Below are 17,457 nucleotides of genomic sequence, written 5' to 3' on the forward strand. Positions count from 1 at the left end.
CGTCCGAACAAGAGACTTTATACTCCTGAATGATGGGAGGTCTTTAGTCTCATTCTATCAAAACAGTCCACTAATTAGCATATTTTAAGACAAAACGTCCTACTGGTGAAACAGTCACATCGTATCATCACGTTTATTACGATGTCAGGCAGCGAGGCTCAGAGTCTGATGGCCAAATAAGGTAACGTGATAGTTAGAGCTGATGTGAAGAAAAGTGGAACCAGAGGTGAAGGTGCTCAGGACAAATGTCACTTCTGCTTTCTAGACGGACGCAACATGTCTTTCATAAGAGATGCCGTTATACCACTTCTGCTTTGGGACAACTCTGTTGTCAATCTATTTTGTTTATTGACTTGTCCTCTACTTTTAACTGCATCCAGCCCCAAGTTTTAGCAGACAGGTTGAAGACGATTCACAATATTGGACTTTTCAACAGGGAGGTCACAGCGGGACTGGTGCAGCAGTATAAATATCTCAGTACTCTGATAATAGACGTGCTTTGAGCCCCATGTTGATGCTGTGTGTAAAAAAGCACATCAGCGTATGCACTTTTATCATAAGCTTTGCAGTTTCAATGTTGACACCACTTTATAAAATAATTGCCCCCCTGGGATAATAAATTTGAACTTTGAGGTTTCTGACAGCTCCGTCAGACTTGGTGTGGACAGATGTGTCCAGTTATATTTTCACATGTGCAAATAACCCGGAGTTAGACGCTGCTCTGTTCATAACTGCAGTGGGTTACCTCCGTGCTTTTAAATCTTGGGAACCTTTTTTTAATATATACATTTTTGGGGCATTTTTACCTTTATTGGACAGTCAGTGGCATAGAGGCTGATGGGAAACAAGGGGAGAGAGAGGTTGGTATGACATGCAACAAAGGTCCTTTGCTGGACTCGAACCAGGGACGTTGTGGTAACCTCATCATGGGGTTTATCATAAGCAAAAGAAGAAAGTCATAGTTGTGTTTGAGTGTTCTGCATCATATGGAGGTTAATCTCTCAATAAACAGCTTCTCCAAGGTCCAGATTTAGCTAACCTGCTCCTTGGTGTCCTGCTCAGGTTCGGTCAGGAGTGAATTGCAATAATGGCAGACACTGAAGCCACGTATTACCAAGTACAGTACATGAAGACCACCATGACTTCTTCAGGTTGTTGTGGTGGCCTGAAGATAATGTTACCAAGCCACTGGAAGTCTACCGGATGAATGTTCATGTTTTTGGTGCCATATCATCTCATTGCCAACTTTGCCTTGTAGCTAACAGGAAATTATATATCAGTCAAGTACAACATGGAGGTACTTGACACAATGAAGCATAGCTTCTATGTTGATGATTGTCTTAAGTCCGTGGCCTCTGTGAGCCAAGCTATCAAACTGACAAAGGAATCAGGGAGACATGCTCTCAAGGAAGTTTTACTCTGAGCAAATGGTTGAGCAACAGCCACAAAGTACTCACAACTGTTCCTGAGTCACAGAACCTGGTGAAGCAGCTTGATTTGGACAAAGACAAACCACCTGTTGAAAGTCTACTAGGTATCAGGTAGAAAATCCAAAAGGACACCTTTACCTTTAAGGTTCCTGACAAAGGCAGAGCTCCTACGAGAGGAGTTATTCTTCCATAGTCAGTTCCACCTATGACCCTCTGGGTTTTCTTCCACCATTTATCCTCAAAGCCAAGCAAATCATACAGAGGCTCTGCATTGATGAATGTGGATGGGATGATGTTATTCCAGAGGAGTTTTCGAGGCTGGATCAGCTGAACAGACTTGAATAGGACGGGTGCATGAAGACACAAAGTTTTGGACCTATAAGGACTGCTGAGCTGCATCATTTCTGTGACTTGAGTGAGTCAGGATAAGGCACGGTAAGAGAGTTATAGCTCACACATAACATGAGAGGTGTTCATGTTACCTTTGTACTGGGGAAATCCAGAGTGACTCTGAAACTGATCACAATCCAAAGGCTCGAGCTTGCAGCTCCAACACTTGCTGTGAAAGTCACAATGCAACAAAAGGAGCTGATACTGAGCTGCAGGACTCCTTCACACTGCTGATGTGAAGACAAGTGGAACCAGAGATGAAGGCGCCTGGGACAAATGTCACTTCTGCTTTTAGATGGACACAATCTGTCTTTCATAAGAGATGCCGTTATACCACTTCTGTTTTTAGATGGACACAATCTGTCTTTCATAAGAGATGCCGTTATACCACTTCTGCTTTTAGATGGACACAATCTGTCTTTAGGTGTGAAGAAACAACCTTACATCAGGTAAAGAAAGCTGTAAACTGTCACTCAGAGCAGATGCTGCTTCCTGTTCTCCTCACAGTGGAAAGTCTCTAACCTACACAGTAAAAATGTTTATCAATATCTCTGAAAAAGCTCACTATTATAAACAGTATACAAATGATCAGAAATGATAAAAAGGGATTATACCAGTAAAACCATTACTTTCCAAGCATTTTACTTTCACAGCACTCATATAAATGCAACAGCTTATGCAAATGACCCTGACACCTTCTTCTCTGGCAAAATGCACCAATTTCCTGACAGTGTACAGAAAGTATAGCATGAAGAGAACTGTGGAGCTCACACGGCCCTGAGGGGCTCCATAAGCTGGTCTCCTCTTTACTCTGGCATCGCCCAGTAGGTACACCTCTTAATCCTGAAATTCAGGTGTTTAATTCAGACTCATTTACACAGGGGTATAAAATCAAGCCCCTAGCCCTGGCTGCTAACCCCTGAAGAGCTCAGTGAATTCACGTGTGGTTCATAGGATGCCATCTTTGTAATAATTCATTTCCTAAAATGTGTTCCGCTGCTAAGGGGACGCGTTAACATTCGGTGTTTGGTTAGTAATATACAGGGGGGGGAAGCACTAGTGGCAGGTTTAGCGCTGCTTCACAGCTACTCTCAATTAATTTCCTGCTTATTTGGTCAAGCTTGCGTGGTCGCGTTCAGTTGGCGCGGGCTCTCTGACGTCTCTCTAACCCTAACCCTGTTATACACAACTTATTTTATAGGGCATAATGATGCGATAGCTGTCGTTGTGTGCCCTAACCCGCTGCTTCACCGTTGGGCGGGATGCTAAGCTAAGTCTGTCACTAACTTTAGTAGCCGTATATTAAAGTGGTCCTAGTCTCTGTCTGCTGTAGCTGTTGAGGCTTCCAGTTCAACAGTCCCGCTGTGACCTCCCTGTTGAAAAGTCCAATATTGTGAATCGTCTTCAACCTGTCTGCTAAAACTTGGGGCTGGATGCAGTTAAAAGTAGAGGACAAGTCAATAAACAAAATAGATTGACAACAGAGTTGTCCCAAAGCAGAAGTGGTATAACGGCATCGCTTATGAAAGACATGTTGCGTCCGTCTAAAAGCAGAAGTGACATTTGTCCTGAGCACCTTCACCTCTGGTTCCACTTTTCTTCACATCAGCTCTAACTATCACGTTACCTTATTTGGCCATCAGACTCTGAGCCTCGCTGCCTGACATCGTAATAAACGTGATGATACGATGTGACTGTTTCACCAGTAGGACGTTTTGTCTTAAAATATGCTAATTAGTGGACTGTTTTGATAGAATGAGACTAAAGACCTCCCATCATTCAGGAGTATAAAGTCTCTTGTTCGGACGAAGAAAGAGGACTTTGCAGATTTTAGCAGAGTTTACATTAGTTGTCTTGTACTCTTTGTATTTTCCAGAGTTCAGCTCTTTTTTAAGAATATTATACTTTGTTTTTGTGCTAAAATTAAAACTTAAGCAGATCCATCGGATCCACTGAGAAGACAAGACTACTCATCTTTTTCGCACCAACCTTCCCGATCCAGTCCGAGAGCTCCTTCATCTGAGACACGGTAAAAATTAATTGTTCTCAACAATTCTTTTAAATGTTAAACTGCCAATTTGTACTCTAAAGAGAGGGTGACGCCTACGAGTGTTAACGCAGGGACCGGAGACCCCGTCATGGTCAGGCAGGGTCTCTTCCTCATTCCTACCGTCTTCCACCGTTAGGAGCCAACCGTCCGGGAGTCGTAGACGAGGCTCCTAAGCAGCGCCCACATTCACAGTTAGTTAGATGTCTGGAGTCCATTAGAACCAGTTAACAACTCCAATGACTGTACGAGAACTCGTGAATTATCAGATGATGTATTTTTACGTAGACTTAGAGTCCGTGGAGCCGAGCAGACGTTCATGTTACTATTTTACTCTGCGGTGTTGGACGGAGTTATAAGATATGGTATTACAGCTCGTCTGGAACACTGCTATGAAAATGATGGTTTATAAAACATCACGAGCAGTTTATTATCAGAGGCACAGAAAATAGTGTCTGACCCAACTCCGGTTCTCCATCCAGAGTTTCAGCTTTTACCTTCTGACTTCCAGGCTCACTCTTAAAAAACCTTTAACTTTCAGTTTAAACTTCAAAAAGGTTTCACAGGATAACAGTAATGTAGCTTCTTCATGACCAAATAAACTGTATCATTAGATACGGATGTGATCAATATTCTGAGTCAATGGGTTTGCACAAATCATTTTATCATATAAAGTACATTTTACCAAAGTTCACTACAACAGTATGCTCAACTTGTAATCTGTCATTTCCACAAACTGCACACAGGAAATAATATTTAACCCACTGACTCGATGCCTGATAATCTTAAAGTTAGTCACGCTTACGCCTTCATCTGCAGGGTTTTACAAAATCTTTAGAAAAGATAAGAAATACAATCATTTGATGGACCCTGGATCTTTATAGGATCATATTTAAATGATGGGTTATATTTGATATGTTATGTTGTCCAGTAGAAATATTACAGAGCTGCTGTCTAACCAAACAGTTTCCAGCATGTTACACTTCTTTATTTAACTGCTCATGTTGTTGTTCTCCTGACTGCAGAGATGGATCCTTCCCGTCTAATCCTCATCACTGTCGGTCTTGTTGCTGTAGGATTCCTGCAGCTTGTGGTGAGTAGCACATTCTGCTGCAGTCAGAGTGAAGTGTTCAGTTTTATTGTCTTTATACAACAGATACTACAATATACTACTAAAGAGTTTTCTCACGGTGGAAACAAACGTAATGATGTTTCAGAGCAGGAGGATAAACACACAGTTCACATCCTCAGTCCTGTGTTCAGTGTTTGCTTACAGTTAGTCAAACATGCTGCTTTCACTTCAATGTTCATCAACTTGTTCTCTGTATTAAACACACACCAGGATCTTTCTCTGACTTTAACCAGGCGCCAAAAACCACAGTCAGAAACACTTGAGTGTCACTAGCAGCAGATATCAGACTGTGTTTTATTGACACGTTCAGTAGCAGCATTTTCTCATCATGCTGACAGAAAACATTCAGACTTCAACCAGGATTCACTGCTACTCTTTATATGACATAAAATCATCATTTCTACAAGTTACTCTGAATAAATCATAACATCTTTGTTCTTTCCTTCTTCTGCTCTCCAGACCTCTCAACCAATCCCACTGGACATGGTTCCTGAAGCTGTTGATGACATGTACAGTGGATGCAAGAAGGAAATGGCGAAGAAGGTCAAATACACATATTTCAAAAAAGAGTTTAATGGAGCATTTAAACAGGCCTGGATAAATGCAGAAAAGTGTTCAAACAAACCTAAAGACGCAGTGGATAAGGCTCTCAACAAAGACCACATGCGAGCAATCTGCGCTTATTCATCTAACGACATTTATTCACAGTTCAATACAGCAGTCAGAACCAATAAGAAAACCTACAGCAGCTCTTTCAAATTCCACTCTTTACATTTCTGGCTGACTTCTGCCATACAAATCCTGAAAGACCATCAAGGCTGTCACAATACTTTTAGAAGAACCAAATCTGTGTTCACCGGCAAAGTTAACAACTTGATGCGGTTTGGTTCGTTTGCCTCCAGCTCTTTCAGAAGAGACCTTTATGGCTTTGGTAGTGAGACCTGCTTTCACATGCGGACCTGTTTAGGAGCCTACCTGAAGCATTATCCAATCTTTCAATCAGTGGAGAAAGAAGTGCTCATCCCCCCCTATGAAATATTCAAGATAACCCACATTTTTAATGGCCAGGGTACATGTCCGCCTCTGCCTGACTGTAAGAGGGTCTTTGTTTTGCAAAGTGTTGGAAAGCAGAGTAAACTTAACTGCAGAGTTGCAAAGTAAGAGAGAGCAGAGTTTTCTCCAACTGATGCAGAACATGTAATAAAATGAGTTTAGTTCTGTAAAGTTGATAAATCAATAAATAAATGTATAAATGATTAAAGTGCTGTAGTGAAGTCAGTGACGGAGCATCACAGCACCATCTATGACTGTGTGCAGGATTTACATTGATGTCTATGTGCAGCAGACTGTATGTCTGTATGGGATCAATACATGTGTGACATCACACACATCTGGATCTTCTCTGTTTACATTTTCATGTTTGCATTATTATTTCATTGAAGGTTTGATTGATGTTGCAGTTTGTTGCTTTTTATCAATGATATGTGTTGCAGCAATATAACTTTGTGGTGTTGAACAATGATAATAAAGCTGTTTCTGATTCTACTGAATATTATGGGATCAATACGTGTGATTTTTTGGTTAATGATAAAATACAAATACACACGAACACTGGGTTAGGTCCTCGGTTCAAACCCCTAACCCTGCTGAGGGACCGGAAGTGCCCGGGCCGTCCCCCAGGGCCCCCCTCCCCCCCTCCCTCTCCCATGTCCCCACCCAGGGACTAACCCTAACCCTAACCCTCAAAATATACTACATATAGGACTTATGGTGCTTTTCCACTACACAATTTCAGCACGACTCGCCTCGCCTCGGCACGGTTCCTTTTCCATTACAAAAAAGTACCTACTCAACGTGGGCGGGGTCGTCATAGCAACGGCTCCGCGAAACTGCCGTGACTTCGTTTTATACGCGACACAAAACACATAAACAATGGAGGACATGGAGGCAATGGTGTACTTGCTGCTGTATGAGGCTTTCTGTCTCACACAAAGCAAGAAAATTAAGCCGTATGGCTGTAACTATGGTAACGCTGTAACTACGGTAACGCTGTAACTACGGTGACGCTGTAACTATGGTGACGCTGTAACTATGGTAACGCCGTATAGCTGTAACTATGGTTGTAACGCTGCTGCCGGTATTTAAAAATGCCGGGTTTGATTCTTGTGTCGGACGGCTCATGACGCTTCCAGAGACAACTACCAATCAGCGGCCAGCAGTGTGTCGACGTCACATTTTAGTACCGGCTTGGCTCGCTTGGAACCAGAGCAGGTACTAAAAAAGGACTAGGTACCTGGTACTTTCCCTAGTGGAAACGCAAAAAGAACCGAGGCGAGTCGAGGCGAGTCGTAGTGGAAAAGCGCCATTAGAGAGCCAATATTCGAGCATCCCCTGAGGACCCCGCTCTTCTGTGTAAGGATTTACTCTTTTTTATTGTTTTAAAACCTCCTTTTACAGTGGTTTTATCTCTATTGACTTTTTTACATTTATAAAATAATTTAACTAATTATTTCTTTGTCTTAATTGTTTTTATATAACCATTTTAAATTTGAACAATAAAGTTAATTTGAATCCACGGTGGAGGGCTCTGCCAGCCCCAGAACCGGCATCAAGACTCTTTCACCACAAACCTGCCTTGAAAGTTCTTATAAGACTGAAGCCTGCAGCTACAAACATCAGCCTACCAGCAACCCTGTCTTCCATCAGAGGTAGAAAACATCCATTGTTATGTCTCGTCAAATTTGTTAATGTCTTGTCTTGTGTCATGTGTTGGTCCTTTATGTTTTAATTTAGTCAAGTCACCCATGTCCCGTCCTGTCATGCACTTCCTGTTTTATTTTGTACTCACCTTTTCCCTCTTGTTTCAGATCCTGACTTCCTCCCTTTGTGTGCCTTCCCTCCGCTGTGATTGTCAACCCCGCCCCTGATTGGTTCCACCTGTGTCCCCTTACCTTATGTTCAAATAGTCCGTGTCTCCCTTGTCTTGTGTCAGTTTGTTTTGTCCTGTCAGCGTCACCGTCATGCAGCCCGAGAAGCCTTGTTTCATTCTGTCCTCCTTGAGAGCGTTTTTTGTTTAATAAATTCCCTTCGAGTTAAGCGTTTGAGTCCTCCTTCCTGTCTGAGGTTTTTACAGAACGAACTGACCAACAATGGACTCAGCTGACTTGAAGAATCTCCAAACCTCCATGGCTGCACAGGTCACAAAGATCCATCAGCATGCAACGCAGCTAAGCACCGTCGGCTGGGGTGTGGAGGAACTCTCCAAGCGTCAGGAGGATTTTCAAGCCTCAGTCACTTCTCAGGTTAACCACCTGGTGGGTCAACTACACCAAGTCCTTTTGCGCCTAGGCACAGCCCCCCCGGCAACACCACCGGCAGAGAATCCAGCTGCGGCACCTACTGGACCAGTTGCCCCCATATCCCTGCGGTTGGCCCCCCCTGAGAAGTTCTCTGGAAACTCAGGTGACTGTAGAACCTTTCTAGTCCAGTGCGACCTGCACTTTAAGCTCAACCCAGCAGCTTTTGAGTCAGACCAGGCTAAAGTTGCCTTCGTTGTGTCCCATTTAACGGGCTGAGCCGCCGCTTGGGCCACGGCCGAATGGTCCAGAGACTCTAATATCTGTCAGTTACTCGCAGATTTCCAATATAATTTAAGTAGAATATTTGATCACTCCTCACCTGCCAGAGATGCTTCTCGGGTCCTCATGCAGCTCAAACAGCGCCAGCGCCAAGTGGTTGATTATGCCATTGAGTTCCGCACTGTGGCCGCAGATAGTGGGTGGAACACACCCGCACTAATAGATGCTTTTATGAATGGTCTTACTGAGCCCATAAAAGATCATTTAGCACCTTTAGAGCTCCCCCAGGACCTGGAAGCCACCATCGCCATGGCTATTCGGGTGGACAACAGGCTCAGAGAAAGGGAGAGAGAGCGGCGTCGGACTGCAGGTCGTCCTCCAGGTCACGAAGGTTACTCTGCGGGATTCCAACCTTCAAGGGCCACTTCGTCTCCCATGCCAGGAGGTGTTGGGAGAATGCGGCCTCCCCAACAGCCACAGGAACCTATGCAGCTGGGGGGAACCAAAATCACTGCAGAGGAGAGACAGCGTCGTCTGCAAGAGGGATGCTGCTTCTACTGTGGCCAGCCAGGCCATCAACTTGCCACCTGTCCGGGGAAAGGGTCGAGCTCACCAGCCATGAGGAGGGCGCTGGTGAGCAGGCTTACCTCCGCCTTTCCTCCTCGTCAACTGACCCAAGTAAAATTCTCCATCAACAACCAGACAGTTACTCATGGGGTTTTAATTGACTCTGGGGCAGACGAAAGTCTCATGGACTGGAGCTTAGCTCGACAGAACCAGGTTAAGACTATTCCTCTGACCCATCCGGTAACTGCCAGTGCCTTGGATGGTCGTCGACTGTTTAGAGTGACTCATTGTACTAAACCCATTCAGGTGACGTTCAAAGACGACCACACCGAGGTTATGCAGTTTCATTTGTATCCACTGCAGCATCCACTGATTTTGGGGTTTCCGTGGCTTAAAAAACATAACCCTCACATAGATTGGCGCTCAGGGGAAATCAAGGGGTGGGGAGGAGACTGTGCACACTCATGTAAAGTTAATCAGGTGAGGCAGACCAACATCCCTGAGAGCCCAGGAAGTGAACGCAGCAGGGGCATTGACACTGACTGTCCAGATTTATGTAATGTACCCTCATGCTATCATGACTTAAAAGATGTGTTTAACAAGAGGAAGGCCATGTCTCTCCCTCCTCATCGACCTTTTGACTGTGCCGTTGACCTGTTACCTGGTGCCCCCATCCCCGAGGGGCGTCTCTACTCCAGCTCTGGGCCGGAAAGAGCGGCCATGGATGAATACCTAACATCTTCACTGAAGGCCGGAATAATCCGACCCTCCTCCTCTCCAGCTGGTGCAGGTTTCTTTTTTTTGGGTAAGAAAGACGGTTCACTCAGGCCATGCATTGACTATAGCCCTCTTAATGACATCACCGTAAAGAACCGTTACCCGCTTTCGTTAATTGCATCTGCTTTTGAATTGCTCCAAAAGGCCACCGTCTTCACCAAGTTAGACCTCAGGAATGCTTATCACCTCATCAGGATAAGAGAAGGAGACGAATGGAAGGCGGGCTTTAACACTCCTAATGGTCATTACGAGTACCTGGTCATGCCTTTTGGGCTATGCAATGCTCCAGCTGTTTTCCAAGCATTTGTGAATGATGTTCTGAGAGAGTTTTTGAACATTTTTGTGTTTGTGTACATCGATGATATTCTGATTTTTTCACCAGATAAGGAGTCACATGTGCTTCATGTTCGTCAAGTCCTTCAGAAGCTGTTGGAGAACCAGCTCTATGTCAAAGGTGAAAAGTGTGACTTCCATGCAGCTACTGTCAGCTTCCTGGGCTACATTATCACGGCCAACAAGGTACAGATGGACCCAGCAAAGGTCAGTGCGGTGGCTAATTGGCCAACTCCGGACAGCAGGAAAAAGGTACAACAGTTCCTGGGATTTGCCAATTTTTATAGAAAGTTTATTCGTAACTTCAGCTCTGTTGCTGCACCACTGCATGCACTCACCTCCTCCAAGATACTTTTTCAGTGGACCCCCCAAGCCGAGAAAGCCATTCGGTGCCTCAAGGAAAGGTTCACCACAGCTCCTGTGCTCACGGTTCCGGACCCCCAGCGGCAGTTCATGGTGGAGGTTGATGCGTCCAATCAGGGCATTGGGGCAGTGTTATCCCAGAGGTCCGCCGAAGACAACAGGGTACATCCATGCGCCTATTTGTCACGTAAGTTGACACCTGCAGAAAGAAATTATGATGTGGGAAACAAGGAACTGTTGGCTATCAAGGCAGCTCTAGACGAGTGGAGGCACTGGTTGGAGGGGGCAGAACAACCTTTTATAGTCTGGACCGACCATAAGAACCTTGAATACATCAGGAAAGCTAAAAGGCTCAATTCACGTCAGGCTAGATGGACCTTGTTCTTTAACAGGTTCAACTTCACACTATCTTTTCGCCCAGGCTCACAAAATGCTAAACCAGATGCTCTATCCCGTCTTCATGACCCTGAACCTGTTGCCAAAGAACGCGAAACAATCCTTCCACTGAACCGTGTGGTTGGAGCGGTGTCATGGCAGATAGAATCAGATGTGAAGCAGGCTAATGATGTGAGCCCAGCACCAAGTGAGTGTCCACAAAACCGTTTGTTTGTCCCTCTGTCATTACGCTCCAAGGTAATACACTGGGCTCACACGTCCATGCTCTCATGTCATCCAGGCGTCAAGCGAACCATCTATGTAATCAAGCAGCGGTTTTGGTGGCCGACCATGGAAAGGGAGGTCTCAGAATATGTGGCGGCCTGCCCCGTGTGCGCACGAAATAAAGCGTCACCTCGGGCCCAAATAGGCCTGCTGCACCCGCTGCCAGTCCCTCAAAGACCATGGTCCCACATCTCCATGGATTTTGTAACAGGACTGCCGCTGTCTAAGGGTAATACGACCATCCTGACAGTGGTCGATCGCTTCTCCAAGATGGCGCACTTCATCCCTCTTGTCAAGTTACCCTCTGCCAAAGAGACTGCAGAGGTCATTATGATTAATGTGTTCAGGATCCATGGTTTTCCCAGTGATATCGTTTCAGATAGAAGGCCGCAGTTCATCTCCAGCTTCTGGAGGGAGTTTTGCCGGCTCCTTGGTGCCACGGTGAGCATGTCCTCTGGGTATCACCCACAGTCGAACGGGCAGACTGAGCGCCTCAACCAGGAGCTCGATACGTGCCTACGATGCCTTGTCTCCCAGAACCAAACCACCTGGAGCGACCACCTCGTCTGGGTGGAATATGCCCACAACACCCTTCCCTCATCTGCCACAGGTCTCTCACCTTTCCAGTGTGTCAACGGCTACCAGCCTCCCCTGTTCCCTGCCAATGAGAAGGAGGTCACGGTCCCCTCCACTCATGCCATGGTCAGACGCTGTCAGCGCATTTGGGCCGGTGCTCGGCGGGCCCTCCTCCGGAGCTCAGCTCGGATGAAGGCAGCTGCAGATAGACACAGACCGCCAGCTCCTCCCTACAGGGCTGGCCAGAGGGTGTGGTTAGCCACCAAGGACTTGCCCCTTCATGTCGACTCCAGGAAGTTGGCTCCCAGGTTTGTGGGTCCATTTCCCATATCAAAAGTCATTAACCCTGTGTCTGAGCGTCTACGCCTTCCCAGGTCCTTGAGGGTCCACCCCACGTTCCACGTCAGCAGGATCAAGCCGGTCAGGGAAAGTGCTCTGGTGCCTCCGCCCCCCTGGATTGTCGGTGGCGGGCCTGTGTATACTGTTAAGAAGCTCCTGGCGGTTCGTAACCGTGGCCGTGGGAAACAGTTTTTGGTGGACTGGGAAGGTTATGGCCAGAGGAGCGTTCATGGATCCCTTCACGTTTTGTTGTGGACAAGGGTATGGGCAGGGACTTTTATGCCCACTCTGGGAGCCCTGGGCTGTCAGGGGTCGGCCCTAGACGGGGGGGGGGGGTACTGTTATGTCTCGTCAAATTTGTTAATTTCTTGTCTTGTGTCATGTGTTGGTCCTTTATGTTTTAATTTAGTCAAGTCACCCATGTCCCGTCCTGTCATGCACTTCCTGTTTTATTTTGTACTCACCTTTTCCCTCTTGTTTCAGATCCTGACTTCCTCCCTTTGTGTGCCTTCCCTCCGCTGTGATTGTCAACCCCGCCCCTGATTGGTTCCACCTGTGTCCCCTTACCTCATGTTCAAATAGTCCGTGTCTCCCTTGTCTTGTGTCAGTTCGTTTTGTCCTGTCAGCGTCACCGTCATGCAGCCCGAGAAGCCTTGTTTCATTCTGTCCTCCAAGTGAGCGTTTTTTGTTCCCCTTTATCATCCTCCTTGAGAGCGTTTTTTGTTTAATAAATTCCTTTGGAGTTAAGCGTTTGAGTCCTCCTTCCTGTCTGAGGTCGTTACATCCATCTCCTCTAACCCTGGAAACATCACGCCAGCATCCACAAGGTAAGAGCCCTCCACTGTTCATGCTTAATACTAACCCTAACCCTAACCCAGAGTTACATCCACACATAGGAGCGGAGCTCAAAATGGCTTTACACATAGACACACATCCACACCTAACAACACACCACAACCTCTCATGTCCCTTACCACACAATGAAGACCCCTTAGCATCATTCAAGAAAACATATTTTCACTTTATTACGGCTCAGACAGGCAGAGCTTCCTTTTATAGCGACATTAACTTAGTTTAATATTCAACATTCAAAATACAAAACTATTATGCGCTTCAACTATTTGAGTGAATGATGTCAAACCAACTGTAACATACAGAATAATATCTCTCATGTGCGGCAAGGATTATTTTTTAAATATATATTTTGGTCAATTTAAAAATATGACTAAAATTCTGCTTTTCTGCACTTTAGCAGCGATTACGTTCAAGATGTTCTTATTGAGACTTTCTGTCAGGTTTCCTGGAACTGGAGTGGTGGTAAAGTTATTTATTTATTTTAACTGTTAAACGATTGACAAAAAGATATATGTGAAAAATAATCCTTGAGGCATATTAGTCTATATGTTACAGTTGGTTTGACAGGTTTAGGGTTAGGGTACCCGGGGGAGGGTCTGTAGCACTGGCCTACTGTCCTGAGTGTGAAAGAGGTCTTGGGGACCGACCCCCCCGCCAGGGGGGGTCGGCTCCCAAGGGTCTAACCCTAACCCCAAGGGTCTAACCCTAACCCCAAAGGTCTACCCCTAACCCCAAGGGTCTAACCCTAACCCCAAGGGTCTAACCCTAACCCCAAAGGTCTACCCCTAACCCCAAGGGTCTAACCCTAACCCCAAGGGTCTAACCCTAACCCCAAAGGTCTACCCCTAACCCCAAAGGTCTACCCCTAACCCCAAGGGTCTAACCCTTGGGTTAGGGTCAGGGTCAGGGTTAGGGTTAGGGGGTTAGGGTTAGGAATAGGGATGATAACCACGATGACTGATTTGAGGATGACTTATTTGTGAATAACTTTTGATAGGAAGGTCATAGAGACCTGAAACTAAGCTCCGCCCCCACTATTTCAGGCATGGGTTAGGGTTAGGGTTAGGTTGTGGGATATAGGAACCCGGGAATGAATCCCGGGTGATGCACGGTCCAATCACTGCGGATGGCCAGTCCCCATCCCCATCTTGCTTAATAGCGTTTCTTGGTCATTTCGCCTTTGTTATATCAAGTATTAATTATATTTTTTTTGTTGTTTTTGTTTTTTTCATTTTTTATTTTGTTTTTTTCATTTTTTTGGTTTGGCTTTTGAATATGTCCAATTATTGGTTAACCTTATTTCTTTTGGTCCCTAGGTGGCGCTCGCGACGTTTCGTCCTCGTTTGGGACTTCTTCAGGCTAGCCACCTGGACCTGTTTGAGGAGGAGGAGATGTTGCCCCTTCGCTGCCTCTGCCAAACTGAGCTGCTTGCCTTGGTTTCCCTCTATTTATACCCGCCCTCCGTAATTTCGTGTCGAATTGAATGTTTCGTGTCCCTTGACTTTTACACTGTTTTTGGCCCAGATTCCCATGTAAAATTGTTTTTTAACCCTTTCTTTTCCCTTTTTAGCTTCCAAATTGTAATTTTTAATGTCAAGGTAAGTATAATTTGTGTTTAATTTAATAAAAATGTATTTAATCAATTGTTTTTGGCTTTCTACATGTATCCCACCTCTTTCTTTTCTCCAAATTCCCATCTTTATTCCTTCTCTCTATGCTCCCGATTTGGGAGTCTTACAAGGCATCTTTCTTTTCTTTCCAATCTTCCTTCCAGTTTTCCCATTCCCATTCCAAATTCCAAATTCCCATATATTTTCATCCCTTCCCGTCATCCAATTCCCCTCACTTTTCCTTCCTTCTTTCCACACTTCTTCCCGGATTCAAGCGTACCTCACATGTTGAATTTGCCATATGGGGGATCATAGGCCATGTGGAAATTGTGCCAGGCATGTTGAATTTGCCGTATGGGAGGTCATAGGCCATGCGGCATGTGTATCCCGGATTGGGGATGTCGGTCCTCAGGGGACAATATTCGGGGACAGAAGGTTTCTATTGGGGTTAGGATAGGATTGGGGGTTAGGATTAGGGTTTAGGATTCAAATTTAGGGTTAGGTCAAAGGTAATAGGGTTAGGGTTAGGGTCAGGGTTAGGTTTAGGCCATAATGAGGCTTGGTTAGGATTGGGGTTAGGTTTAGGGTTAAATAGGGTTAGGGTTAGGGTTAGGGTTAGGGTTAGGGGGTTAGGGTTAGGGTTAGGGTTAGGGTTGGGTTAGGGTTAGGGTTAGGGTTAGGGTTGTTAGGGTTAGGGTTAGGGTTAGGGTTGTTAGGGTTAGGGTTAGGGGGTTAGGGTTAGGGGGTTAGGGTTAGGGGGTTAGGGTTAGGGTTAGGGTTGGGTTAGGGTTGGGTTAGGGTTAGGGTTAGGGTTAGGGTTAGGGTTAGGGTTAGGTTAGGGTTAGGGTTAGGGTTAGGGTTAGGGTTAGGGTTAGGTTTATGGATCAAAACCCCAGACCCACCAATGTAGGTCCGGGAGAATGCACGGGCCGTCCCCCAGTTAGCACCATCCCCCCTGTTCCCATATTGCATGTAAGAAGGTGGACCCCTCTTCCTATAGGACACTGTGGTCCATTGTCCATCCATGTTTTGTTGTTGTTTGTTTTTTTTCCGGTTGCAGGTAAGTATTGTCTTAAATTTATTTTTCAGGTAAGTGTCCAGGTTTGTATGTATCCAATTGTGGTTGCTGTTGTTTGTTTTAGGTAGCAGGTAAGTATGTTAATTTTCCAGGTAAGTGTCCGGGTTTGTATATCCAATTGAATTGTTGTTGTTGTTGTTGTTATAATGCTTTTGTGAAGCCTTTGTTATTCTAGTTAATATATTTTTTTGTGATTTTTTTGTTTTATGAATTTTTTTGAATTTTATACTTTTTTTGTACTTTTTTAAGTTTTCTCAAATTAAAGTAAATAAAATATCTCGAACTCGAGTTTTAAGAATTCAAATATTGATTTTTATGAAGCGTGTGCCAGTCGGCAACGTTTCGATCCGCTAAGGATCTTCCTCAGGCCTGGGCACACGAAAAAAATGTTCAGCTGTTAGGTTTTGAATGAAGAGATGCTTCTCCTTCGAAGGGCAGTGGCTGAATGAGCTGCCTTCTCTGTCTCCCTTATATACCCTCCCAAGTTCCGTACGGAACTTTTTCTAACCAGTGTTTGAATTGGTGTGTAATTAACCCCCTAAATGCCAAATGGCTTTGGAAATGTTGTATTATATACTATGTAAAGATTATTCCCCTTAATAAATTAATTGTTATAGAGTGATAAGTGAATTATTATTATATGTATTTATTTAATTATTAAAATTATAATATTATATTGTTGTGTCTTTCTTTCTACCTTTCTAGGGTTGAGTTAAGGAGCTACGGTTGAGCTCAGGGTTAGGTTTGGGCCAGGATTGGGCTTAGAGTTAGGGATGTGGTTGAGTTTAGAATTAGGGCCAGGGCTGGGCTTAGGTATAGTCCAAGATTGGGTTTAAGGTAAAACAAGGGTTGGGTTTAGGATAAGGGTTAGGTTTAGGTTTATGTATAGGGGTGTGGTTAGGTTTAGGGTAAGTGCCAAGGCTGGGCTTAGGGTTAGGTTTAGTGTAAAGGTTAGGTTTTAGGTTTAGGTTTAGGGATGCGGTTAGGTTTAGGGTTAGTGCCAGGGCTGGGCTTAGGGTTAGGTTTAGTGTAAAGTTAGGGTTTAGGGTTAGGGGTGTGGTTAGGGTTAGGGTTAGTGCCAAGGCTGGGCTTAAGACAGAGGGTGGGGTCTATTATCCATTTATGAGGATATAATAAGTCCCGTCTTCCTGGGACGCAGATTAATTGGACTATGTACCGTAACTACCTGTGGTATGACTGCTTTCTTCAATTGACTGAGGGACCAATCCCCAAGTTGGTCCTCCCAAATGTTAGTTTTAGGAGGAGTGGGAGGATCTGAGGTGATTTTTGACCACTCTCTTTCCATTTCGTCTGTCCAAATAAATTTGTTGCTGTTGGGAGTTGAAGTAGGAGGATCAATTTGGGTACCTGTCTGGGTTCCCTGTCTCTCCAATGAAGTCCCCTCTGAACCAGCAGTCATTTTTGGTGTGGTTTCAGTAGGTGGATCAGGTGATTTAAGTGGTGGATCAGGTGATTTAGGTGGTGGATCAGGTGTCTTAGGTGTTTTGGTCTGTGTCTGTTTTTGTGGTTGCTGTGTCGTCGTGGTATTGACTGGTGTTTTGAGTGGTGTCTGTGTTTGAACAGCTGTGTCCTTCTTGGTCACTCCACAGGAATCCCCTGATGTTTTGTGTGGTGTAGGCTGTCTCTGTACCTGTGGTTGTTGTGTCATCACAGCCGTGACCGGTGTTGTGTTTCGTGGAGCCTGTATCTGGGCCTCATCCA

General features: G+C 45.1%; 1 protein-coding gene across 1 annotated transcript; it reads left to right on the forward strand.

Annotated features, from left to right (window-relative positions):
* The first annotated feature begins 3,621 nt into the window (after positions 1–3,621).
* On the forward strand, positions 3,622–6,543 carry LOC133977276 (ecto-ADP-ribosyltransferase 5-like). The gene is made up of 3 exons (XM_062415375.1): positions 3,622–3,849; positions 4,893–4,960; positions 5,459–6,543. The coding sequence occupies exons 2-3, from the start codon at positions 4,895–4,897 to the stop codon at positions 6,158–6,160; spliced, it is 768 nt and encodes a 255-aa protein (XP_062271359.1). The 5' UTR covers positions 3,622–3,849; positions 4,893–4,894; the 3' UTR covers positions 6,161–6,543.
* The last annotated feature ends 10,914 nt before the right edge of the window (positions 6,544–17,457 follow it).

Source organism: Scomber scombrus, unplaced genomic scaffold (assembly GCF_963691925.1).
Source record: "Scomber scombrus unplaced genomic scaffold, fScoSco1.1 SCAFFOLD_128, whole genome shotgun sequence".
Taxonomy (NCBI): Eukaryota; Metazoa; Chordata; class Actinopteri; order Scombriformes; family Scombridae; genus Scomber; species Scomber scombrus.

Coding starts and splice junctions, on each gene's coding strand:
- LOC133977276 (XM_062415375.1), top strand. CDS start 4,895: ATGGATCCTTCCCGTCTAATCCTCATCACTGTCGGTCTTGTTGCTGTA. Junction 4,961..5,458: donor TAGGATTCCTGCAGCTTGTG/GTGAGTAGCACA, acceptor TCTGCTCTCCAG/ACCTCTCAACCAATCCCACT.